Source organism: Podarcis bocagei (genome assembly GCF_964188305.1).
Source record: "Podarcis bocagei genome assembly, chromosome: 4".
NCBI classification, from domain to species: Eukaryota; Metazoa; Chordata; class Lepidosauria; order Squamata; family Lacertidae; genus Podarcis; species Podarcis bocagei.
In genome coordinates, this window is record NC_138128.1 from 89473705 (window position 1) to 89500276 (window position 26572).

At 42.0% G+C, this 26572-nt stretch overlaps 2 protein-coding genes across 4 annotated transcripts in view; both read right to left on the minus strand.

Moving 5' to 3' along the window:
- Positions 1-220: 220 nt before the first annotated feature.
- Positions 221-8599, minus strand: CHCHD1 (coiled-coil-helix-coiled-coil-helix domain containing 1). Its single transcript, XM_081191947.1, has 3 exons — positions 8417-8599; positions 3509-3627; positions 221-614 (listed from the first exon to the last, which is right to left on the minus strand). Exons 1-3 carry the CDS (start codon positions 8565-8567, stop codon positions 501-503), a joined length of 384 nt encoding a protein of 127 aa, XP_081048073.1. The 5' UTR covers positions 8568-8599; the 3' UTR covers positions 221-500.
- Positions 8600-18127: 9528 nt separating this feature from the next.
- The window catches only part of SEC24C (SEC24 homolog C, COPII coat complex component), a 35961-nt gene continuing 27516 nt past the window's right edge, over positions 18128-26572 (minus strand). For all 3 annotated transcript variants that reach the window (XM_081191570.1, XM_081191569.1, XM_081191568.1), the window contains 5 exons: positions 25056-25174; positions 23964-24143; positions 22099-22290; positions 21339-21428; positions 18128-20503 (listed from right to left, as the gene is read on the minus strand). In XM_081191570.1, coding sequence (XP_081047696.1) covers positions 20363-20503; positions 21339-21428; positions 22099-22290; positions 23964-24143; positions 25056-25174 — 722 coding nt within the window. In that variant the 3' untranslated portion in view covers positions 18128-20362. The remainder of the gene's footprint in view (positions 20504-21338; positions 21429-22098; positions 22291-23963; positions 24144-25055; positions 25175-26572) is intronic.

Below are 26572 nucleotides of genomic sequence, written 5' to 3' on the forward strand. Positions count from 1 at the left end.
GATGTTCTGGTGGTGGCACACAGATGGCACTATGAAAAAGACTCTGAGCTTTATCTTTGTGTGATCCTACAATAATTTAACACTCACAATACTTCCCACCACCACCACTCATGTCATACTGGGAACTCTTGGCTGCAAGGGTCACGCTTAAGGGATGCTGCTGTTTAGCAGTTTGGAGGCCAAAGTTCAAAAAGAAAGTTTGCTCTATAACAGCAGACAAGATTTCACAAAAGATTTTATTTCACTGACGACTCAAATTTGATGCTATTGAAGAACATTTCGAGCAAAAGTTCATCTGGTCAAATAACTGCTGTAGCTTCTCTTGGTATCCAAGGAAACTTTAGGTCTTCATCTTATCTCAACAGAAGTTTTATTCCAAAAAAACAGTATGAAATGCAGGAAAACATTTCCCATCCATTTCAAAGGGAATGACCAACAAGCGGTGAGTTTCTTCAAATTCCAGTCCTGGTGTTCACAGATACTTGGGGAAGCAATTCTCTTTAATAATTGTATGTGATATTTGGAAACCTTTTCAGTAATTTGTTGATTTGTTTTGAACCAAGTTTCCCCGACTGGCCCTGAGATTCTTGTCGAAGATTTTGCTTGCGTTCTGCCTGAAAAGAACAGAAACAATTTCCTATATTTATTAAACTGACGCACAAATCCCAGCAATATTCCCAATGTTGCAAGCATCAACCTCTGGACAATTAGAGAGAGCTGCATTCAGAAGCCAGTGGTAACTCAAGTTATTTGAAACAGTGAAATGATAAATATTACAGTCAAGGAAGAGGAGCTGGACTTTTACTATCAATTCCTAGGAATAGGAGGACAATATATCCTTAAGACGTTATTAGAATGTACTTGGTCACAATTTGCGTCTAGTCAGTTTCCTGTTGATATGAGTGGCTTGTGCAGCAACAAGGGAGGATCATATTTTTCTAAGAATAAGTGTAACTCACAAAACAGAAGTCTTGGCAAAGTAACTATAGAGTATGTGTATTATATCAAAACACTTGTGATTTGAAGCAATATAATTGAGTGTAGTCCTTGAACCCTAAGAAAAACACTGGCAGGTACACTTTCTATTTTGTGGTCCATGGTTCCCGGGCATCCTCTTCCTTCTTGAAGCTTGTTTCCATTGGCACATGCTCTCACGGTTACTTGCAATTTATGGTTTAATGACACAGTGGGGTGCACTCAAAAGTCACCCCTGCACAATGGGAATGATTATTACATGCAAGATGGAAACAGAACTTAATCTGTCTCATTACACGTTTTAACAAGGTTGGGATACAGGTCCACTATTATAAGCCTGCAGCCAAATATTCCACAAAGTAAAAAATGCCCTTGTGTAGGTGGTGGCCTACTTCTGAAAACTGCATCATTGCTTCATAGCAAAGGCAGGAATAAGAGTCCTTTACAGTGGTACCTCTGGTTAAGAATTTAATTAGTTCCAGAGGTCCGTTCTCAACCTGAAACTGTTCTTAGCCTGAGGTGCCACTTTAGCTAATGGGGCCTCCCACTGCACCACCATCATACAGTTTCTGTTCTCATCCTGAAGCAAAGTTCTTAACCTGAGGTACTACTTCTGGGTTAGCGGAGTCTGTAACCCGAAGCGTTTGTAACCCACAGTGTTTGTAACCCGAGGTATCACTGTACTCCCTGTTTAATTTAAGGGAAGGCAATTCTTGCCCTGATATACAGCTATAACCACATTTAAAAACAACTTGTCTTGAATATATATTTTTTTAAATGACTGTGACTCAGGTGTTGTAGAAAAAATCAAGAAGAACGGGTCAATTTCCTGAATATTGTTTACATGAATTTATATTGGTATAGCAGTGATAGCTTTAAGTCTCTCTCTCTCTCTCTTTTACAGTCATACAAAATGGCACAATCCCATGCTTATCAACTCAGGAATATACCCAAACAAATTGAAAAGTACTAACCCCAGGAACTGTGTACAGGATTCTAAATTTACATGCTTAGCCTTTATTTTACTGGTTGGATTGGTTGAGAAGTCAAATACTTGATCAATCTCATTTTCAGGCATGGAGTGCACAGCAGAAGCACCCCAGATATCATAAAGTTATAAACTGGGGAACACACTGATATTTGTTTATAAAAAGAACTCTCATGGGATTTTTAAATTTCTAAAGCTTACCTGAAACAAGCATTTCTTGCTGTTGTCCATTAACACACAAGGCCATATTCCTCTGCTATACAGTGGAGGTTTCTCTCCTTCCAAATTGGATTGTACATAGTATATCTTGTTTAACATATCTATACCCTGATTTTCCTCATTAAAAGCTAACAAAACCAGGCCATCACTTAAATTTAAAATATAAGTTATTACAAAAAAACACACCATTGAGAACAACAGTAAATGCACCAGCTATTTGCAATTTCTATAACCGATTTTTCCAGCAACCTGAAACTCAAAACTGTCCACGATAAGTCAAGAACCAAAGAAATATAAAACAGAAAAAGTTGCTAATAAAAACAGCTGCTCTTTTTCATGTATTTTTAATGTTTGGTTGTTTCTGTTTCAATTATATATTTTCTTATTGTTTTAGACATTTTTGCTATGAACTACTCTGAAATTTGTGTTTAAAAAGCCGGATGAGAACTTAAAAAATAGTAATAAACAAACAGATATGAAACCACGGATGTCATAGGAAATAGATGTTTCAACAATTGCAGAAGCAATTCCATCTGCCACACACCGGTATTTTAAAAATATGCAGCCACACAATAGCATATCACCTGATGTAACCAACGCCTTAACCTCATTAGTTTTGTAGCGATTTCATTAGTTTCAATGACACCTGGTATGTGATGGACCTATAATCTCCATGCATGGGTCCTAATGGCAAGTTCACATATTCAATCTACTCGCATCATTAACCAGCACACCATATCTTTTTAAAGCTGTATTATCTGGGTTGCACCTTCGCATTATACTGTCTTGGGCAAATATGCTTACCATTTGCTAAACCACCACTGTTGCCAGTTTCACACATTCAGGTTAACATTCAGCAGTAAGCCATTACAACGTAATGACCTGCCTCTCAGGATAATACAAACACAATGATGGAGATTTGTTGTAATAATAATAATAATAATAATAATAATAATAATAATAATAATAATAATAATTTATTATTTGTACCCCGCCCATCTGGCTGGGTTTCCCCAGCCACTCTGGGCAGCTTCCATAGAAACCAAAAATACACTAAAATATCACAGATTAAAAACTTCCCTGAACAGGGCTGCCTTAAGATGTCTTCTAAATGTCAGGTAGTTATTTATCGCTTTGACACCTGATGGGAGGGCGTTCCACAGGGCGGGTGCCACCACCGAGAAGGCCCTCTGCCTGGTTCCCTGTAGCTTTGCTTCTCGCAATGAGGGAACTGCCAGAAGGCCCTCGGTGGTATTACATGCTCAAATTATGTATGGAAACTAATTTCCTGCAGCTTGATTAGAGGATAAATTGGGACATAATTACTTCTGCCTTTGCAGCGCAGTTGAAGAATGTCTGGATCTCTTGGGCGCACGTTACATCACTGAACTCATTCTGCTTCCAACAGGCCATCATTAATGACATCTCTGTGATGCATGTTGCCTCTGGAAAAGAAAGGAAACTCCCATTACTCAGGAGCATTTTATAACAGTGACAACTCTATTGCATGAATACCATATGAAACACTGAAGACGGTAAAAGTAAGCAGATTCTTCACACTGTTTTCTATTGTGTCCTTAATCCAAGAAAACACACGCCTCCATTGGAATTGGGAATTTCACTTCTAGTTACTAATTGAATACAGTCAAACCTCAGATACTGAATGCCTCTGTTTTGGAACATTTTGGCTCCCCAAAGCCAAAAACCCAGAAGTAAACTTTTCAAAAGTTTTTCGGAAGCTGAGCATCCAACGCAGCTTCCGCTGAGTGCAGGAAGCTCCTAAAACCAACTAGAAGTTGCTCCTCGGTTGTCGAACATTTCAGAAGCCAAATGGGCTTCCAGAACGGATTATATTCAACAACCGAGGTTTGACTGTACTTTTCATATGTAAGGAAGCCACAAGGATGAGGGCAATGGTTTTATCAGTCTGCCTGCCTCTTCTCAAAGCTTCATATGCTGTCAGCGGCTCAATTCAGACATCATGCTAGATCACGGGTAAGGAAGTTTGAGGAAAGTTTGGTGTGATATTTTGACTGGACAAAAATATGGTTAGCTAATGAGCCAGCAACCAGAATTTAAAAACATTGTTCACAAATCTAATATTTGTGCTAACTATGGTTTGGCATAACCTCTGAATTAATAAACCATAGTTATGACTGTTGTTCCACCAAAGACACTGCAACTAAAATAAGATGGGTGACCAAAGAGAGAAAATAGACAAGCATCTAAACCTCAATTTACCTATCATTTGCTTGGAAGCCCATACTATGATTTGGGTTTTAGTGTATGGTTAGTGGAAACCATGGTCTGGCATAACAACTGAACTAAGCCACCATAGTAGCACTGTTCTTTTCTGCACAGGAAACCACAAAGGAAAGGCAAATTCTGAGTTCAAAATGAATTAAATTTTAATGTAAGCATGCTTAGGTTTCATAATGTAACTCAATTAATGTATTCTGTTTAGATAAGGACTCGGTGTTTGCACTTCTCATGAATTTTGAATTTCTTTTTCCAGAAGGAACTGTGTGAAGGAAAATGCACGTATAAATGGTGAACAGCAAGGGAGGGAATACAACACAAGGACATTTGAAATGAACAAGTTACAAACTCTAGAACACTTAACAGCAGAAGTTTTGGCAAACACTGTATTTTAAACCAAGGCCATATGAAATCTTTGAAAGGCTAACAAAATGTAATATAACGTAAGTTTTTAAGGATTAGGTTTCACTTTTTGTAATTAAAAGGCAAGGTTCTTAGAAGCCTGTACCAGTTCTTGGATTGCCTATGAATTTTTATGCAGACTGAATTGAAGAAAATACAGTCCTGATCACAAAGTAACAACCCCTTTTTCCCCTGCCAACTAGAAAGAATATTTCCTACATACAACACATGGTTTTCTCCCTTACTTTACTTTTATAAATACTGAGGGAACAATTAGCATGTTTTACAGTGTTCCAGTTGTGGAATTTATTCCCTCTGGCCATTTGCCACAGACAAAGTCTGGTAGCCTTCAGGGCACTATGAAGCAAAATGATTCAACCAAACGTTCATATTCAGCTGAATGTGGGCAAACACACACACACACCCCACCCCATAAATTTGCATGCATGTGTGACAATGACCAAGGAGGCGATAAAAGTATTCCTGCAAATTAGCAGCCAGTTTCAGTTAACGACATATGAGCATCAAACATGTTTTCTGTGTGAATGAAGAACTTTAAGCTGCAGTCTTATGAAACTTACTTGGGAATAACTCCCGTAGAATTCAGTAGAGCTTGATTATACATACATAGATACATAGGATAGCAAAGGCTCTGTTCATAAAAGAAACAGATCACTAAGCAATTTGCGTCAGGTTGCATATGTAGAACTTAACACACCAAGAGTTCTGTTTTCAAAAGCGCAGCAATGATAACGCCAATCCAAATAAAGCATGCACACAGCATAGAAGCATGTTAGAAAAACATTAATCACGATGATCACTTCCTCCTTGCCTGTGAAACACCCCCTCCCAAATAGCTGATTTGTACAATTCCTGCATTTCTATCAGTTTAGGGATGTTAACAAGAACATCCCTCACCTGTGGACAAGGTTGCATCTGACAGCTGCCCTCACATGTGCTCTGCACATACTATTCTTTCTGTGGGGATCCTGGACCAATCAGCACTCCTCCAAAAAACCCCCACGGTGTTCATTTGAAACTCCCTTTTTACATGCATCAATCCAACAGCAGGTATGAGGAATGGTTTATATATGAAAAAATGTATTTATGCATGTGGTTCCTCACCCAGCTAGGGACAGACCTTAGCTGATTCATGACGAGTGTCTTTGTTTAAATATTGGTGTGTATATCTGTGTGCAAGCTGCAGTGTGGTTCTGCTGTGGAAACTATCAAAAACATGTCCTTGCAACACTGATTGTTCCACGTCAGGTCCACATTAGCGTTCTGGTTAACAGCCAGGCACACTGACCCATTGCACCACAGACTTGCATAGCAAAAGTATTCACAAACAACAAATAAAACTTCAAAAAGTACACAACCAAACCAAACAATTTCCACATAATCATAAGACCAAAAATAAAGATACCAGAAATTAATATCAATAACAGCAACAACTTCACAGCCCACCCCCCAAAAAGCCCTAACCAATACCCCAGCGCAAGTGTCACCTTCAGGGACGTTATCATTTCATTTATTATGTTATACAGTTCATGGGGTTTTTTAATATTGCAAAACGACCCTGTGATTCTCAGGTAAAGGGAAATTTTATAAATAATATAAAACAAGTGTTTCATTTGAGAGAGAGGGAGGCTTTTCCTCTGTCTGCTTTCTCCATGGCCCGAGCAGTTTTATAAACTTTCCTCATGTTGCCCTTCTGTTGCTTGCTTTTTCTCTAAGCTGAGAAGCCCCAGAAGCTGCAACCCTTTCCTTCACATAGTGTGGGTGTGGTTCGCAGTGCTTTGAGATTCACTTTAGCTAAAAGTGTCACAGAAATACAGTGACTCAAATCAAATCAGTGTATGGGTGCTGCTGTGAAGTTTAGCACCAGTCACATTGCTACTCCTAGCGGCACAACAATAAAACTGTTAGCACATTTGCAAAGCTAAGCAGGGTCTGGTATGGTTTCAAATTGGACTGGGAATCGCATGCAGCGCCAGATTTATGTAGGCAGTTTCCCCTCACAGGATGTCAAGCTAGATGACCCTCAGGGTCCCTACTGCTCTACAAATAAAGGATATAATTCTATGAAATATTATCCCTCCCTCCTAGGGGAAAAGGGGCTTCACAATCCTAATACCAGCTCATTTGGCACTGCAGAGAGTGAGCCTCTTCAATCTCAGGTTTGTATATTTGAGTCTTACTTTGGGCAAAAGATTTCTGCATTGCAAGGGGGTTGAACTAGATGACCCATGATGTCCCTCCCAACTCTACAATTACACGATATGATTCTATGAAATAGTCTCCTTCCCTCCTTCCCAGAGCAGCAAGGGCTTCACAAACCTAACAACCCCTAGCTCTGTCTTTAGAACATACGTTTGTGCGATACATCCGAGAACAGTGGGATTGAAATGCAGCCCCCAAAAAATTGATATGACAAAGAAATAAACGTCAGTACTGCAAAGTCGGTAGAGCCTAAGGCTCTTAATCTCAAGGGTTGTGGGTTCAAGCCCCAGGTTGGGGCAAAAGTTCTAGATGACCTATGGGAACCCTTCCAACTCCCTACGACTCTAGGCTTCATATCCAGAGCAGCAGATACCTTGGAATTAACGGACATTGCTGAACCAGGTTGGTGTAGCCACAGCGGTCCGCTGCGCATGGAGTGGAGCGGGGTGCAGTCTGAGTTGGGAGTCTATGGTTGCCACCTATGTTCTGGCAAAATACAGGGCAGGGCTGGGTGAGAAGTGACTTCAGAGCAATCCATTACAATCTGTTGCAGCCTAATAGGATGGCCCCTTTGACATTTGTCTCTCTCTCACACACACACACACTCATGAATTTGCAAATCTGTCTGCACTTGGCTACCCAGAGCTCAAATACGTGACCTTTCTTTTTCTTTTTCTTAAATTTTATTTATGCTTTTCAGGTTTATACATTTCACTAATTTTTCAATCATCTTAACATTTCAAAACTTGACTCCTTAAATTTATTTTTAATATCTCCTGCATATCCAAATTAACTTAATTTGCTCATTTATTCATCTACTTTAAATATACAGTGGTATTTCGGGTTACATACGCTTCAGGTTACAGACTCTGCTAATCCAGAAATAGTGCTTCAGGTTAAGCACTTTGCTTCAGGATGAGAACAGAAATCGTGCTCCAGCGGCGCAGCAGCAGCAGGAGGCCCCATTAGCTAAAGTGGTGCTTCAGGCTAAGAACAGTTTCAGGTTAAGTATGGACCTCCGGAACGAATTCAGTACTTAACCTGAGGTATACTGTATACTCTTATACAACTGCAGGTTATTACAATAATCCTCTTTACAATTTATCTGGTAAATATTCAATGAAATACATGACCTTTCACACACCCTTTCAAACACGTGTTTGTAAACCGTGTCCAGGGGTCCTTTACCTTTTTTTACCTATTCGGAGAGGGTCCCTAACTTAGCAGAAAGAGAGAGAAGACCTGAAATACAGGACAAAACTGTAGTATCAATACAGGACGTAGGATTTTACATTGGAATAGGAGACAGAAGAGGGGACAACCCTAGCTGGGACTGTGGAGGAAACCCACCTCCGAGGCCCAGGCGCCGGTTGGAGACCTGGTTGGCCAGCACCAGGGGCTGGTAAGGCCTCACCCGGGGCTGCTTGCCCCGCAGCTTCTTCAGCTCGGCTAGCCGAGCCACCCAAGCCGCGTAACCCGACGAAGGAGTCGCCGCCGCCATCTTTGCGCTTTTGCGACAGCCAAGGGCCGGCCGGAAAGCAGGCCTCGCCGCGTGACTGTCTCGCGAGGCTGTAGAGATAGGAAAAGTAGAATCGTGATCTCTCTTACGGGGGTGGGGGAAACGGGGGACTCTCGGGTTACTTACCGCTTTCGCTCTCTCTCTCTGAGATTGAACATGAGAACTCGCGCTAGAAATACAGAAAGACAGCGGGGTAAGGTAACTTACCTCGGGACTTAAGTCTTGTGGGGGAAATGCGATCCGTTATACACACACACACACACACACACACATGTATATATTATACACACACACACACACACACATACATATACATATATAATATTTTAATATTATATATATTAATTATATATAAAATTAAAAATACTGTGGTTGTGGTGGGAATAACTTTAATTTTAAATATTAAATAAAATATTTAAAATAAAATTAAAAACAGTATATATACAATTAATATATATACTATTTTTAATTTTATTTTTAATATTTTAATATTAAAATATTGTTTTTTATTTTATATCTCTGTATATGTTTGCATGTGTATGTATCATTTGAAAACATTTTTAATAGATGAAATCCCAGTATGTCAGTATGGTCACCCATCATTCCGTCTCTTTTCCCTCACTGTTCAAGTTGTGAGTGTCGTTAGCTCGGCCAGGAAGAGCTTGAGACTCTTCATCTCAGGGGTGCGGGTTCCAGCCCAACGTTGGGTCAAAAGATTCTTGTATTGCAGAGGGTTGGACTAGATGACCGTCGTCATATTCCACTCCGATAGCCTCCCAAGCTCTCAATGACAATGCAATGCATTGGACATCCAATTTGGACTCCAATTATCTGCAAGCATACAGGTAGCTCAAGGACAAAAGGAGAGGCTGCGGGATCAGGCCAGTGGCCACTATGCAAGTGCAAATCCTATGTAAGTGCAAATCAAAAGCGCACTAATTCCTGTTCCCCATCAGACCAGTCCCAACATTTTCCCTTTGTTATTCTCCCTTAGCCTGCTTGCAGATTAACCTGTCATTTTTAGGTAAGAAAGCAACTTCTGGCATGGTGCAGGATAGGGATCGATGGTATGTGCAGCTCTGAAATGCCCATTTCTCCTAAGCTATGCCTATAGTGCTTGGAACTACAAAAGCAAGAATAGTGACATGCTTAGCATGCCTGCTGTAGTCAGAATAAATATCTGCAGACCCACCCTTTTCTCTGCAGTGTCCTTGTGCCTCATGGTGCAAGATATGAGATAGTGTCTGGGTCAAGCCGTAAGTATGGTCTATCTTGGCTCAGCAATTGCATCACTAAAAGGATTTCCTGTCTGATGAATTCCGTCTGATCAGTGGAGGTCTTTGCACAGCTTCAGGAAACGCGCCCCCCCCCCCATTTGATTAATCTACTTCCGCAAGCGGTGCCTGGGGTCCAATTAGACTCAGTTATTCCCGCCAAAGGAACTTGCTGAAATTAAAAGGATAGCCAGTCATTTAAAGGAGTGGCTGTTGAGAGGGAACAGCAAGGGAGTTCTCAAATACAGTGTGGGAGGGGACTGGCTAATACATAAGCTGTGAGACTGAAAGGGATGCCCATTGGAATCAGGTAGCTAACAGGGACCTAGAAAGCAGTGGGTCATTTGTTCAGTAGTTGTCACTTCTAAGTCCGCTTACAGCTGCTATTTGTCATAGAAAAACACTGGGCATGTAATTTGCAACGAGAAAACGTAATTCGAAAATGAAATCAAGGACATTAAAGCCATGCAATTTCAATAAGCATGTCGCCACTTACAATACACATCAGTCAGCGATGCTACTCATAATGCACGCACTCTGCGCACTGGCTTCACCGGTGAGACTGTCCTTCAGGCCGCAAGAGGAGAAATGAAAAATGCATTGTCTGGCTCCCTGTGACTTGCTTGGAGCAGAGAGGCTGGAAGTGGAGAATGAACGGCTACTTCACTGTCCGGTAAAGAACAAGGTATAGAAAGCAACCTGCTCTTTTATGCTGGAAGACCAAGCACAACTACTCACTTGCCTGGGGTGGCAGATTGCCTTACTCATCTAAAAGATTTCCCAGTACAGTGGTACCTCAGGTTACATATGCTTCAGGTTACATACACTTCAGGTTACAGACTCCGCTAACCCAGAAATAGTGCCGGCGGCGTGGCAGCAGCAGGAGGTCCCATTAGCTAAAGTGGTGCTTCAGGTTAAGAACAGTTTCAGGTTAAGTATGGACCTCCGGAACGAATTAAGTACTTAACCTGAGGTACCACTGTAACTGCTAGAGAATAGGAAGAGAATTTTAGGAGAATTCAACTACTGCTGGCGCTGATAAAATCTAAACACATCCCGTCACCCACTGTTCAAAATCGAATTCATTCTCACAAATAGTTCTCACTCACATGTTTCTTAACAGCCTTTCTACATCAGAACCGAACCGTTCAAGGTGGCTCACAAAGCAAATTAGTGTTTGGGTAATCCTCATGGGGAAAAGGTGTATAGATTGAGCCTTCACAGGGAGAAATATCGCACCCTGTGTTTAAAACACAACATTACAACATTACAACTTTTAGAAACTCATATATGTACATTACGTACACCCAGTTCTCTTGGGAAAAGTATAATTGAGCCAAAATTGAGGTGAGGTGCCCCAAAATAATCACAATGCAATACTTTCCCTTTCCTTAGTACCCTTCCACTCTGTTGTCACCACATCAACTGGACCAACCCAGAACAGACCTATTGAAATGAATGGACCTAACTTAGTAATATTCATTTATTTCAATGGGCTGAGTAAAACTTAATCGAATACCAGCCACGGCCTGCAAGCATACCAACAAATGCTTTTTTTGTTCTTTGTTTCCATAGTGCATCATAACAATTGTTTTCATAACAAAAATGCATTTTTACAACTTCTTTTATTTTGTAGGCAAAGCAAGTGAATGTAAAATGTTTTTTTCTTCTACACCTTTTACTATAATTCCAGGCAGCCTGGGGTCACAATAGCAGAGAGTGAGAAGTATTATTCCAATCCTGAGGGTGAAACCCACTGTTCTAAGATTATGTTAGCCAGGATTTCTTCCTGAACAAGAGATCGATGCAACTTCAAATACATTTTTAGGCCAGCTATACTGATAGCTTAACAAGGTGGTATCTGTCATTCTCCGGGAACAAATGAGTAGCCGTTCTCATAAGCGTAATGCTGGCAAAATAAAGTTTATAAATTCACATTAAGCTACAGATACTTATTATTTAAACCCAACACAATATCTCCCTTTATTACAGTGGCCTGCTTCCAGGTTAGAAACATAAAGGACCTTTTTGAAAGCTAAAATCTGTGCAAATACCAGTCCTGTGCCAGAGCTAAGTCTTCTGAAGCAACAATGGTTTTATTAGAGCAGTTCCCATTGCTTCAATCCCTTTATAAACCATTCTCTCCTCACCTCAATCTGCCACCCTCATTTGTTGATTCTTGAGCTTTTTCATGCCCCTCCATTCATTATTACCGTCTAAATAGTAATGGTAAAGGGACCCCTGACCATTAGGTCCAGTTGTGACCGACTCTGGGGTTGCGGCACTCATCTTGCTTTATTGGCCGAGGGAGCCGGCGTACAGCTTCCGGGTCGTGGCCAGCATGACTAAGCGACTTCTGGCGAACCAGAGCAGCGCACGGAAACACCGTTTACTTTCCCGCCAGAGCGGTACCTATTTATCTACTTGCACTTTGAAGTGCTTTCGAACTGCTAGGTTGGCAGTAGCAGGGACCAAGCAACGGGAGCTCACCCCGTCGCGGGGATTCGAACCGCCGACCTTCTGATCGGCAAGGCTCTGTGGTTTAACCCACAGCGCCACCCGCATCCCACCATCTAAATACAGAAGACCAAAATATTTGCCTCTAAAGAGAAGCATAAATAGCTTGTAGAATTGTATGTGTGCAACATTTTTGCATGCTACCTGCTACAAACTTTAGATTCGTAGATCTCGGCTTAAAACAGGCCAACTGTTTCTATGGCACGTTCGAGGGTTATGGAAACTGAGCTTATGTTCCGTGCATAGCTACCCAACCTTTATAACTATCCTGAGACTCTGCAGATGTGGTTGCATACCCATCTCTCATCAACATTGAGCATGGCCAATAGTCTGGGATTGTGGCAACAGAAGTCCAACAGACGGAGAATAAAATGTTAGCCAACTCTGCTTTATGGCTTCCACACAAGTTTCCACCCTGTCGTCTCTTTTTAGCCATGCATCTTCTCTTGAACTTCCTGGGGACAGGGAGAAGCAAGCGAACCGTACTGGATCTCAAGTAACACGATAAAAGAATAAAGATTACAGACCCTCCCCTATTTTCCAGGGACAGTCCCAGATTTACAGAAGCCGTGCCAGTTTCTGATTCGATCCCGGAATGTCCCACTTTTCCTATTTCCATTGGAGAAATGTTGGAGGTCATGGAGTTATCCGACTCCCAAACCATCAGCCCTGTATAGGGAAGATTTTTAATGTTTTATTATGTTTCTTTCATATCCGATCTGAAGAGAAACCAGAGTATTTAAAAAATAATAATGTTGGAAGCTGCCCAGATAAAATTATTATTGTGGAATAGGCAGTGGCGTAGCGTGGGTTGTCAGCACCCGGGGTAAGGCAAGTAATTTGCGCCCCCTAACCCGTGGATTTGCGCCCCCTAACCCTAACCCCCCAGATGTTGCGCCCGGTGCGGCCGGCCCCCCCTGCAACCCCACGCTACGCCACTGGGAATAGGACATCTTTGTTTTCATCAGAGAAACGTTGGAGGGTATGAGATTATGGCTTGTATCCAATGCATCCCATCAGTGTAAATTAGGGGTCAGCAAACTTTTTCAACAGGGGGCCAGTCCACTGTCCCTCAGGCCTTGGGGGGGCAGACTATATTTTTTTTTGGGGGGGGGGGAAATAAATGAACAAATTCCTATGCCCCACAAATAACCCAGAGATGCATTTTAAATAAAAGCACATTCTATTCATGTAAAAACACGCTGATTCCCGGACCATTCACGGGCTGGATTTAGAAGGTGATTGGGCCTTAGTTTGCCTACCCATGGTGTAAATATTCCTGTTTGTGCATGTTGACTCCCTTCCTTTCTTCCCTTGCATGAACTCTGTGCCCTCCCCAAATCTGTTCCGGAGGGTTGCGTGAGGCCCCCCAAGAACAGATCAGGGGGAGAGAAGTCCTGTTGTGTAGACTTAAATCCTTACACGGGCAGATGCCTACTTAGTGCTGCATTTAATACAAGCAACAGTTTGCATGCCTCTTATTGAATGGTTGACTTTGTACACAGAATGAGTTTGTTGGTAAAGAACAGACCTTATCAGAACTAGTGTTGTGACAGCTCTTGACACACATAAAACTGGACTTGCGAATTGTGCAAAAAGAAATGCACCTTTGTGAACAGGAATAAAATGTTTCCCAGGAGGAAAATACACTTTAGAAATAAATTATTTACAGTTATCATTGTTCCTAACTCCATTCAATTTCCCATAGCAAGGAAATGCGTCATTGTCAGCCTAATGAAACAATCACTGTAGGAATTGTAGTCCCTACAAAGTATGGGAAGTGTAGTCCCTACAAATTATGGGAAGATGCAGTATCATAAAGTGCACTGTTCAAAACATTAAACTGTATTTTAGTCCACAGAGATGTAGTTATTTGTGTACTGTTCAACTGATAGGCGATGTGAATTCATGTTATAATGTCAACTATTTGTTGTATAAAATGAAATACATAAAAATAACAAAAAGACTCTACAAATTAATGTTCAATATTTATGAGTGCAACCATTCATGACTCTTAATGTTAAGCCCTGCTGACCACGTTCAAAGTAATTTAAGAAACACACGTTTTCTGAAATGACTTTACAGCAGCAGAAATGCTACTTTTCTTTGCTCGAGAGCTGAGGTTTGCTCCATATAAAGCAGTAGCAAATGAAACAGTGCCAAAATCTTATCTGAATTGGTCTTTCCTTGATGCCATTAAAAAATGTAGTCTCCAGAGTGAGAATACTATATGAATATTATTTTCAACTTGTCCCAGAACAACAGCTCTGGCACTGGTAAATCTTTGCATACTCTACTTGCTATTCATAACACTAAAAGAGCCTTGAATTTGTGTATTTAATCCCAAAATCTCCCCTGGTGTGGTTCATTCATTACTGACTGGGAAGGCTTCATCCTGATCAAAGCTCTGCCAGTAATCCTACAGCCACACTTACCTTTCCCTGTTAATATTGAGAAGCATCCAGTTTGGTTTAACTCTCTGCTGCCACCAGCTGTTCAGAATTTCATCAGGTCTATGTGCCTCTTTTTAAAAACAAAACAAAATTGAATATCCATGCCCGCAAATTTTTTAAAAAGGAAGTAAGCAATCTGTTCGGTATATCTGATTTGGCAGGGGGTTGACAGTAGAGGGGAAAATATTTAAAAAGATAAACAGATATTACAACACATAAAAAGTTAAGACATAATAAACTCCAGGATGTCTTTTGGCGTTTTATAGCTAGAGATGTGGTTTTGTAGTTAGGGTTTGCATGAACAACTTGTGGTTTCAAGCATTATTTCTTTAAGTGTAAAGCTTTAATCGTTTCTGCAGTGGTCCTGGGTTGCTTACTGTTGGAAATAGGACAATTAATTCAGCCAACATCTCACTAGTTTAACAAATTACTTTTGTTGTGCCTGCAAGTTATTTTTCTGCAGTCATGGAAACCTGCTTGAAAACAAGTTATGTATTCAGCCAGGCATTTTTCTAAGAAGCAAGATCCCATGCTACAAACACTAAACAGTGGTACCTCGTGTTACATACGCTTCAGGTTACAGACGCTTCAGGTTACAGACTCCGCTAACCCAGAAATAGTACCTCAGGTTAAGAACTTTGCTTCAGGATGAGAACAGAAATTGTGTGGTGGCGGCGCGGCGGCAGCAGGAGGCCCCATTAGCTAAAGTGGTGCTTCAGGTTAAGAATGGACCTCCAGAACGAATTAAGTACTTAACCTGAGGTACCACTGTATTGACAAACAGGAACTTGGTTTCTTTACAAGCAAAATGGCAAGGAATTGAAAGGCCTCAACAGGTAGAAACATCAGAGCATCTTAAAAGTGTTTTGGGCATTTGTCTATGGGCTATTATTTGTAATAACCAAGGGGGGGCGTCATGCATGTGTGACATCACATGTGCAACACACAACATTGTATGACCGTCACAAATGCTGTGTGACCCAGGGCAACATCCAGACAGGCCACATGGCATCTTCAAAGGCTGTAGAGATAGGAGGGAGGGAAGGAGTGGGCAGGTGAGGAAGGGCTCCGCCTCTTCTGCCCCCTGGAGATTGGGGGGACTCGGCCACATCCCAACAGACTTTTTTTGGGGGGGCTGAAGATGCCTCATCCCTATAGAGGAGGCACCTATGCCTTATATCCCCGTCACTGAAGGCTGAGATGACTTCTGTGGCAAGTAGCATGTACTATCAGCCAGTATTGGCTGCTAAGAAGCCAAACGACCCATTTCCAAGGTCTTCTTGTTAAGCCTTCTAATAAAAATTTCAGAAGCAGATTTCCTGAAAGACCAACTGCCCATGTATATGCCTTTAACATCACTTAAATAAGGGGGAACTACTCATGGGACGGCACCATACATAAAATCACAGGACAGTGATATGGATTTCTCCCTGCCATATAAGAATCATGGAAGAAACCACCAGCTGTTTCAGATGTCTTCTGACAATTTATATTTTTGTCAGGCTGACACCTGCAAGACTGGACTGCGCTGTACGTGCCTGACAATTCTGAATTCCTATTTTAACTACTTTTACGTGTTTTTATATTGCTGTTTTACAGGTTTGAGGGAAGAAAATTTGCACCAAACTACCCAGATCCTCAAATAATGAGGTTGCAATTCTAACCCCACATATCTGGGACTCTGCAAATAAGCCTCATTTAATTCAACGGGGTATATGGTTAGGCTTGCATTGTAAATTGCTGTGAATGAGCAGTTTTAAAAATATGGTTGGCGGGCGGAGGAAGGAATTGGTGAAATGAGGGAGGTGGAGGTGGTTGTTGCTTTTCAACCACGGAAAGTTCTCTTCAAATACATTGCTAGCTTGCACAATCAGAGTCTGCCCTTCTTGGCAAAGCAGGAGATCTGCTCCTTGACACCCACCAACACACAGGCAGGCAGGAACAAGGATGATGACAACCTCCACTCACACAAAAATGTCTAGCAACTTTAGTTTAATAGCCAGAGGCAGGCAAGCAACACAAAAAATTCAAGGTCCCCCCCATCCCTTATTTTTTATGTATGCATGAGACCATAAAGGTAAAAGGTAAAGGGACCCCTGACCATTAGGTCCAGTCGTGACTGACTCTGGGGTTTCGGCGCTCATCTCGCTTTATTGGCCGAGGGAGCCGGCGTACAGCTTCCGGGTCATGTGGCCAGCATGACTAAACCACTTCTGGCAAAACCAGAGCAGCGAACGGAAACACCGTTTACTTTCCCGCCAGAGCGGTACCTATTTATCTACTTGCACTTTGTGCTTTCGAACTGCTAGGTTGGCAGGAGCAGGGACCGAGCAACGGGAGCTCACCCCATTGCGGGGATTTGAACCGCCGACCTTCAGATCAGCAAGGCCTAGGCTCTGTGGTTTAACCTACAGCGCCACCCATGTCCCATAGCATGAGACCATACCCAGTATTTATTTCCTAAGCAGCTTTGTGAATGAGCAGGAATTTGAAGCTAGGTCTCCCCAGCTGTAGTCCTATACTAACCCTTATACTGCAGTCTTACTCACTGTTTGAGGGCGTAGGTGGGAGTGAATCAATGGGAATATTAGTGCCGTAAATGAAATACTGCTTCTCAACATAAAATGTTGTAGCAACCTGCTACCTTTTAAGCCATACCTTCCTTCCTTGCTATGTTGCATCCTTGGGAGCGAGTTCCATTGGATCCAGAATGTCCTTATTCTGAGCAGACCTACACAGGATCATATGCAACTTCTTCCTCTTACTCTCAAACACAGGCAGCTCCCCCAATGCAACTAACCTTGAGGCTGAAGCAGGCCTGCTGAGATGATGCTTGAAGACTTAACTTTTAAGGCACACCAGCAGCAGAACTAAATAGTGAAGAAAAGCAAGTAGCAAAAAAGGCAACAGGATAATGATCGCGGTTGTGGACAGAAAACCAGGATGAATTGCTAACTCTCCAAACAAACAAATCAGGAATGGATTCCACTGTAGAAGTATTTTGATGCTCCTGTGATTGCTTCTGGACTTGGAAACAATGGCAGCAACAGCCAATATGCAACAATTATTAACAGTAGCGGCAGCAATATCAGTGATTTAAGAGAAATAAACCTCATTTCTATTTGAGCAACTACATAAGAATTATGCAATAGCACACTGACCAAAATGGGCTACGAAGAAAGTGCATGAAATAGGAAGCTATGGGGGAACATCTTTTCAAGATGGTGTTTTCATTTTATGAGAAGGCCATGTATGCTAATATGTTTCACTGCATTCCTAGCAGGAAGTGAAGGTCATAGTATTGAAAGCTGAAATGTGTTTAATCCAGAAAGCAAAACATTATAAGCACCTTACGGAATTCTTTCAGATATCGTTGCAAATAACAGTTTTATTTGCCATGACGGAACTTGATTGAGTCACCTGCACACCAGCTCTCTCTCCCATCCCCAAAATACAGGGCTTGGAAAAAAATAATCAGTATTTATTTACTAACAATGACATAAAATACATCTTCATATATTTTTATTTCTTTACAAATTAAAAGATGCATTGAAAAAAGTGAAGAAAGATTTATGATCGTATATTTTCTTTTATATTAATTCTAGAAATTAGTATTCTGGAAGTCCGGTTGCGGAGTCTTGGGGAGCAAATCTCTTCACTGGTTTAAAAGATTTCTAATTTTTTTGGTTGGAGACAGTATGTATGTTTGGCAGGAGGAGGGGGGTAGGGTTAGCCACACTTGCAAATGTGTTTAAGACTGCTGAGAAACTCACTGAGGTGTGGCCAGTTAACAGTTTTTGGGATACTCCCCTTCACTGTGTGATGAAAGGGAAGACAAACTAGCTGCAGTAGAAGGAAAAATATTTACAAACACACACGCATACACACACTATAGTTCAAGGGACTAGAAACCACACTCCTGGATTATTTAATCTGTCATGTATATAAGGTTTCAACTTCAATTTTCAATGGCAGATGGAATAAATGCTTTACTTATATTCAGTCTTAATCCATCATTTGTCTAAGCGATCTACCTCCCTGCTTTTCCTTTTTTCACGTTTCGGTGCTGCCGGTTCCCCAAGTACATTCTGGGCACTGCAAGAATTCCTAAGTGTAGCATTAGAAACAAAAGGTTAGTGTCTTTTTAAAAACGAATGAGCCCTTTGACTCCTAGAGTCTCAAACTCATCATCTTTCTGTCTAATACAAAGCAGAATACTTTCTGCTCAGCCTTGGAGGGGTCAACCATAAGTCTGCTTGATTTGTTGTAACAAGACCACAAGCAGGCATGCCACAGATATCCTACACCGATGGACTAGTAAGAACTGCCCAGATGTAGCCATTTAAGTACTGCATGACCAAAATTATTCAGAGCTACTAAAGGTTTGAATTTCAGAATACATTAGTGGCATGATTTGAACCTTACGTTATGAATATGAGCAACTCCTTCTGAATTGGTGATACAGGACCTCTCAGTGCTTCTTGGATACAATTCAAACATAGACTGTCTCTCCAAGCAAACTCATGTTGTGTATAAACACAACTTTTTCAAAGCGATAAGAAAGGGAAAGCACGGCCATCTCCTTTGAAAAGGATATTCCAGACAAAACCCTACCGCGTGAATGGAAAGAGGCAACAGACCACCAAAGCAAGAGGACACTGGCAGAAAAAGAAAGAAAGAAAGAAAGAAAGAAAGAAAGAAAGAAAGAAAGAAAGAAAGAAAGAAAGAAAGAAAGAAAGAAAGAAAGATGCTGTTTTTCTCAAGGGGTGGTGGAGGCGACACCTGTTTATACCAACCCCGAATAATTTCACTTTCCCCAAAACAGCACCTGCTCATTATCACTCACTTATTCCAAGGCATATCCACACAGCAAAGCAACTACAGTGAAGGCATGCCTACCCTGCTATTTTCCCTAACAGCTCAGGTGTTTCCTAGAAGATGGCACTGCATAACTTGCTTACAGTATATTGCTCTCTCCACTTATAAGCGAAGGTGTAAAAACCCCTAGCTTGGCTGCTTTATCAATCTCCTACTCTTTGGTTGAACAGGGCCTGCCACCTTCCACTCCCCCCCCAAGCCCGCCCGCCCCCCCCCAAAAAAAACTGGCTCCTTTTCATACAGTGTATCACATGCACAAACTTAACACCCACTGTGTGGTTCTGAAGAGCAATCACCTTTTCACCTGATGCTTAATCTTGTATAGTGAAACTCAAATAACATTTGTTATAACAGAACTGGGGGGCTGGGAGGCAGGAGGTACAGATACCTGCCAAGCACAAGAAGAGGGGCACAGGTCCAAGGCCTGGAATCAAATCACATTCCCACACCCACCCCTATAGCTGATGTTTCGTCTGTCCATGCCTCACTTCTTCAAAGGGTTTTGGGAGATGCTGAAACTGTTTATGCACAGTGTATTAAAAATTATGGAATTGTACAGCTTTCTGTATTGTCCTTCTCGAAGGAGCTGGGCCCATTCATCAGGCGGTTAGTGAACATAGAAGTGTCAGTGCTGGAATCCAGCGCATCTCCAGCTCTAGCTCAGCAACTGGCGGATCTCCTTGTGCATGTGACAGAGGAAGTCCACATATGAAGCGCCCCCATTCATGCTCTTATCTTCCACCAAAAAGTGTTTGAACAGCATATCCAGTTTGTCTTCCTGCTTGACAACCATGAGCTACAAAGCAAAAGGAAAATGTTAGTAAGATGTTATCTGACATCAAGAATCACAAAACAGAGAAACCAGTAGGGGAGCACTTCAATCTCCCAGGACATTCTATACAAGATCTCAAAGTAGCTGTTTTACTACAAAGGAATTTCAGAAATAGACTGGAAAGAGAAGCTGCTGAATTGCAACTCATTACCAAACTTAAAACCATGGAGAGACCTGGTCTGAACAAAGACATTGGATTCTTATCTCATTATACATGACTAAGCCATTTCTCACCTTCTCACCCCTTGCCTTTTCCTGTAAGACCTATTACAGTCGTTAAGAGTCGTCAACAGGCTCATCTCAGCTATCTGCCAATCTCCCATTCCCACCACCCTTCTGAGTAATACCCCTCCCCACCTTCTCACTATATAGAAGGATCTGGCAACTTCTGTTTCAGTGTATCTGAAGAAGTGTGCATGCACATGAAAGCTCATACCAAGAACTAACTTAGTTGGTCTTTAAGGTGCTACTGGAAGGAATTTTTTTAGTAAGATGTTAGAGAGTGGTGCCTTTGGTGCAAAGTACTGATGGAACCTTGGAAGTTCTAGCATTGGCTAGCTATGGTTTGTACAACCAAATACGTTTCCAACACAATATAATAAAGCCCCGTTCTAATCTGCATAGGGAAAACACTGTTAGAACCCACTGTGAGGTTCTAGAAACTGCAAGTACTATGGTATTGTGTTATTTACGCCCCCCCCCTTTATTCAAACATAAGTTTCATATACATTATTTGATGTGCAGAGATTACAGACGGCAACGATTAAAAATACCCCAATCACAAGCAAGCATCAATTACCTTCATATAGCGTGATCTTTGAGACTGGAACATATCAATGACGGACCGTACTCTCTTCGAAAAGGGATTGTCCAAAACTGGCAGCACGCACTGCAACACAGAGTTAAAATATATCACAGATGATCTAGAACCACTTCAAAACATCCATTCGCACATGGGCCAGCGGAGTTATTTACTAGTCACAAATATGTCATAATCAATAGAGGTACTAAACAGCTAGCTTGGATCTCCTCAAAACTAGCAAGAAGGAACATTCCCAGTTCAGCACATACACACACACACAAAATGATGAATGCATCACAAAAACCACCTTGACCCACATGTAGAAGAGCTACCCAATCTTGCCGAAACTCCTTTCACAGCACTGCTCACTCTTACCCATGATTTGGGAAATGCCACAGCTCAGTGGCAAAGCACCTGCACTACACGTAGAAGCTCCCAAATTCAACCCCTGGCATCTCAAGGTAGGGCTGGGAATGCTCCCAGTCTGAATCCTGGAGAACTACAGCTGGTCAGTGTCAACAATACTGAGCTACATGGACCAATGGTTTAGGTGTGGAATTGTAAGTAACTGATCTGTTCCATCTACTGTGTTAAGGAGTCAGAAGACAAATCAGAGAGTTGGGACCCTTACACAGGGCTGGTCCCATTATTCAGAATCTTGCCAGATCTTTTTGGGGGGAATCCTGCAAGCAGAAAGTTAGGCAGCACCCTAAGAATGAGGAGAAATATTCTTGTTTTCCAGCATGACCCCACTTACCATATTGCTGCTGATTTGGCCAAAAGATGCCACTCCAAAGAGGTTCTGGATCAGCCCTTGCTGAACATTTGCTCCTACCCACAAAAAGATGTTCAGCCCATTTTCTAGCAGATATATGTCACCCTTGGAAAGCCGCTCTTCAGAGTTTCTGATTGCTGGTGGTAAGGAGTCACTGTTGGGATCTATCTTGGTCTGTAGATATAGAACTGGAGTCACTGCGCTGCAGGACATTTGCAAGTTCACAACAGTACGGACAGTTTTGCAAATGACCACTGAATCACACAGACTGGGAGACAATGTGGCAATCATTGCAAAACTCTCAGAATCCCATCCTTTGTTTAAAAAGACATGTTCAGGAGGAGGGCTGTAATTCAGCAGTACAGTACATGCTTTGAAAGCAAATGGGAACAGATTCAACCCCCAACCTCTCCAAGTTGGGCTAGAAAAGACTTCTGTCTGAAATCTTGGGCAGCTGCTGTCCGTGACTGGACCAAGCCGATTTGCTTCATGTGTTAGGTTTATATCCCACCCCATTACATGGGACCTTGGGGGCAAGTCACAACCATTTCAAACACAGTAACAACAAAACTGACCACACTTCACAAAATATAGCAGGTAGAATGGCAATGTAACTCAGTGCACAAAGAGCTCCCAGGCGCATAATGGCCCACTCAGAAAGCGTGGTGGAAGAGGTGAACCACACGCATCTACAACAGAATGAGGAGGAAATAAAGATCTACACTGGGAACAAGGGAATCAAACCAACCTTACCCACCGGTTGAATCAAAAGTTGTCACAGGAGGAAAAGGGGCCTGATTTGAATCATGCTAAGCAGTTGCAGAGCTCAGGAGACTCAGCATACGCCATTTCCTCTCTAGGGGTAGGAGGAGACCAGCAGTGCCTAGGGAAATCCCTAGAGTGGCTGGGGAAATCTAGAGTGGCTGGGGAAATTCTTACGAACACCCTGTAAAAAGTTCTTTTGTGAATACAACGACCTGGGCCAGGGGGTGGACAGAGAGAGATTATTATACGCACCCTTCCTAGAGTCTTGCTGGTTCAAGCCTCTGTGTGTATTCTTATTAATCAGAGTTCAATCCTTCCTTTACTTTGGGAACGCCTCAATGGGTGGGAAAGAATATTCCATAGCTGGGGTGCTATTGCTGAGAAGTTCTCTGGTGAGCCTCAGATCTCCTAATCTCATGCAACAATGGCACTGCCAGAACAGCCTTCCCAGCTAACTTCAAACCTGGCCAAAATGATATGGGGAAGAGGTGCTGCCCCTTCAGACACCTGCCCTAAGATGTTAGTAACCTTTACATTGGCAGACCTGGTTGAGAATACGACCCAATTTCCCTGTATCAAGGGGATGCAAACAGGGCTCGACAATTCTTGGCTGGTGTTGGTACACAACCAAAAGTTGTGATCTCCAGGATGCTGACCTTCCCCTTATCAGTGGACTTGCACTGCCTTCCTTACATCCCACGGCAGTTCCAGGTTTACAGCTGGAAAGTGTGGCAGAGGGATATCGCACAGGAATCACGGCTCCTTGTTCAGACACTTGTGCCCAATTTCCCAAGGCTACTAACAGGCTGAGCTCAAGGGTAGCACTGTGCATGGAGTCTCCTGATACTCTTGCAGTACCAGGGAGAACAATACTTTTTATTTCCTTATATTGCAGGCAGCATGTCTTGACATAAACACAACTGTATGTGTCAGAGCTCCAACAGAAGAAATGTTACAATTTTCTAAGTTACAAGTACTCTCAACTTAGACAAAGCAGCCTCACCCAAACATCTTAATTCCCCCTTATTCCATGAGTTGTATGTTTAAGCAATTACAAGTTTTCTATGTGCAGAAATGCTTACCAGTGGCAGGAGTCTGGGGTAAAAGAAAACATTTGTATCTGCCACATCCATGGAGGTGATTAGCTGGCGGATGTAGGATCGGTCATCAGTGGTGACTTCTGCCCCAGGCTGAAGGACGTCACTTTTCAAAACACAGTTCAGATACACAGGGAGCAGCTTCATGCATTCAGGAAGAATCAGCTGAAAGTGGTAAGAGACGAAATTTGAGAAAATCACTCGTTAGGGAAAGGGGTGGCAGAGAGAAAGAGAACTTACGAGCATTTTAACTTTGTAAAAATTGAAGAGAATCATTGCTAACATTGGCATAGATGCAAAACAGGTATGTCCAGGGGTAAAATCCTAAAATAAGGGATCCTCAACAACTTCAATCCTATAAAAAAACTCAACTAATATGGTTGACCCTTATGGCCCTTCACTTCATCAAATTTGGCCCTCTTTGAAAAAAGTTTGGACACCACTGATGTAAAAGAAACAAAACCGTCAGTCTTTAACAAAGATCAGGGTAACTACTTCAGGAGATTCTTTAATTTCTACTGCTGTATTTCAGACTAAAACTGCAACCTATCGTAAATATCAGAAGAGACCTGAAAACAACTTCCTTGAACACTGCTTAGTACATACTGCATATTCTGTAGCATGTGGCTTGCTTATAGGCAGGGGCCTTTGAAGTAAACTGCCGTAAAAGCAATTGCTTCTACAACCACTTGCAGCTCAAGGCATATTATGGTCTGGATTGCGTATGTTGATCGGAGATAGTGAATGGATTTGCCCCTGTGTTGGGGTTTACATGGCCTTTCAGGTTCTTTTCACCTGCAATACTATGGTGAAGTATCTTCACTATCACTGTGCTATAGTAAGATTAAAGTTATTGCAAGAAAATAACTCAGGTTCATTTCTCAGTTTCATAAAGTTCATGAAATGCAGGAAGGCTGGAGCCACTACCCTATTTCACAAAGCAGCTATCTGGAACACAGTTCTAAGGAGTGAGCTAGAAGGTTCATTTCCATGTTAGCATCGTTATTAGACAGACCACTTCTGGCTGCTCTCCCAGCCTCCCAATTCAGGATTAGTACCCCACAACCAAGAAGTTACCTGTCCGGCAGAAGAAGGGCTAGCACAGTTTTTCCGGTAGCATGCCAGTATCTGCGCACACTGATTGATCAGCGTATCTCTCACTGTCTTGACTGGGTTGTTCAGAACTCCACGATATGCTTTAGGAAAAGAACAACATCTTGCTTAGAAAGTCCTATGCAAACTGATGTAAAAAAGATTTAAATAAGTCGCCTGGAAAACCACCAACAAGGTATCTTGCTCTGCTGTGGTAATATGAGGCTGCTTTGGACTGAGTCAGTCCATGGCTCCACCTAGTTAAGTGCTGTCCACTGGCTGGAAGTGTCTCCCCAAAGCCTAAGACAGACCCCTTCCCAGCTCTGCTATCAAGAGAGCTTTTAACTGGGGGTGTCAGGGACTGGACCTGCATGCAAATTACATGCTTCCCCACTATAGATCCTCGTGTTAGAGAAATGGGGGGGGGGGAGAGAGTAATTTTAATTGCTTTGTCTTGATAAAGAGAGATCAGTTGTTACTAAACACACTTTCACCATGGACATCAGTGATTTTAGCACTTATTGCTTAGCAGTTCTATTATTATTTTATTTATTTAGAAGAAGAAGAAGAAGAAGAGTTTGGATTTGATATCCCGCTTTATCACTACCCGAAGGAGTCTCAAAGCGGCTAACATTCTCCTTTCCCTTCCTCCCCCACAACGAACACTCTGTGAGGTGAGTGGGGCTGAGAGACTTCAGAGAAGTGTGACTAGCCCAAGGTCACCCAGCAGCTGCATGTGGAGGAGCGGAGACGCGAACCCGGTTCCCCAGATTACGAGACTACCGCTCTTAACCACTACACCACACTGGCTCTCACCCCACCTTTCCCCCTGACAGGACTTAAGGTGGCTTACGGATAAAAAAATTAGCCTCTCCTGAGAACATAAAGAAGGCCCTGCTGGATCAGACCAGTGGCCCAGCATCTTGTTCTATGGGAAGTCCACAAGCAGGACCCAAGTAAAAGAACATTTTCTCCTCTTGTGCTTTCCAGCAACTGGAATTCAGAAGCATACTTCTGGGCACACGTATATTAAGTTCTATACCCCAGAATCTGTTTATTTGTATAGTAATGCAGCCAACCTGCACATTCTAAATGGATCATTCTTAAACAGGAAAATTAACTTTATAGATATGATGACATTTTAAAAGATGAAGGTCTTCCTGCAAAGGATGTTTCTCCCTGTCCAAATATGAAAGATATGGATGATAGTGGGAGCCATGCATGCTGTGTTTCTCGGATCAGGCTTTTTTACTTGATATCTGATTACTTCATTAAGCCCTCTTGCTTTCAATAAAAATTATGGCCGATACATTCCATGTGTTTATTTTGGCAGCCTCTCTTAAAGGTGAGTCCATGGTTTCAGGCCACACAATGATGTAACGTAGTGCTAAATCACACGCATGCTGGCAAACCGAGGGGATAAATTTGTCATAGGCTGAAATAGCTGGGAGAAAACATAAGCAAGGTTTTTTTTTATCATTAGCCATGGTCTTAAGACACTG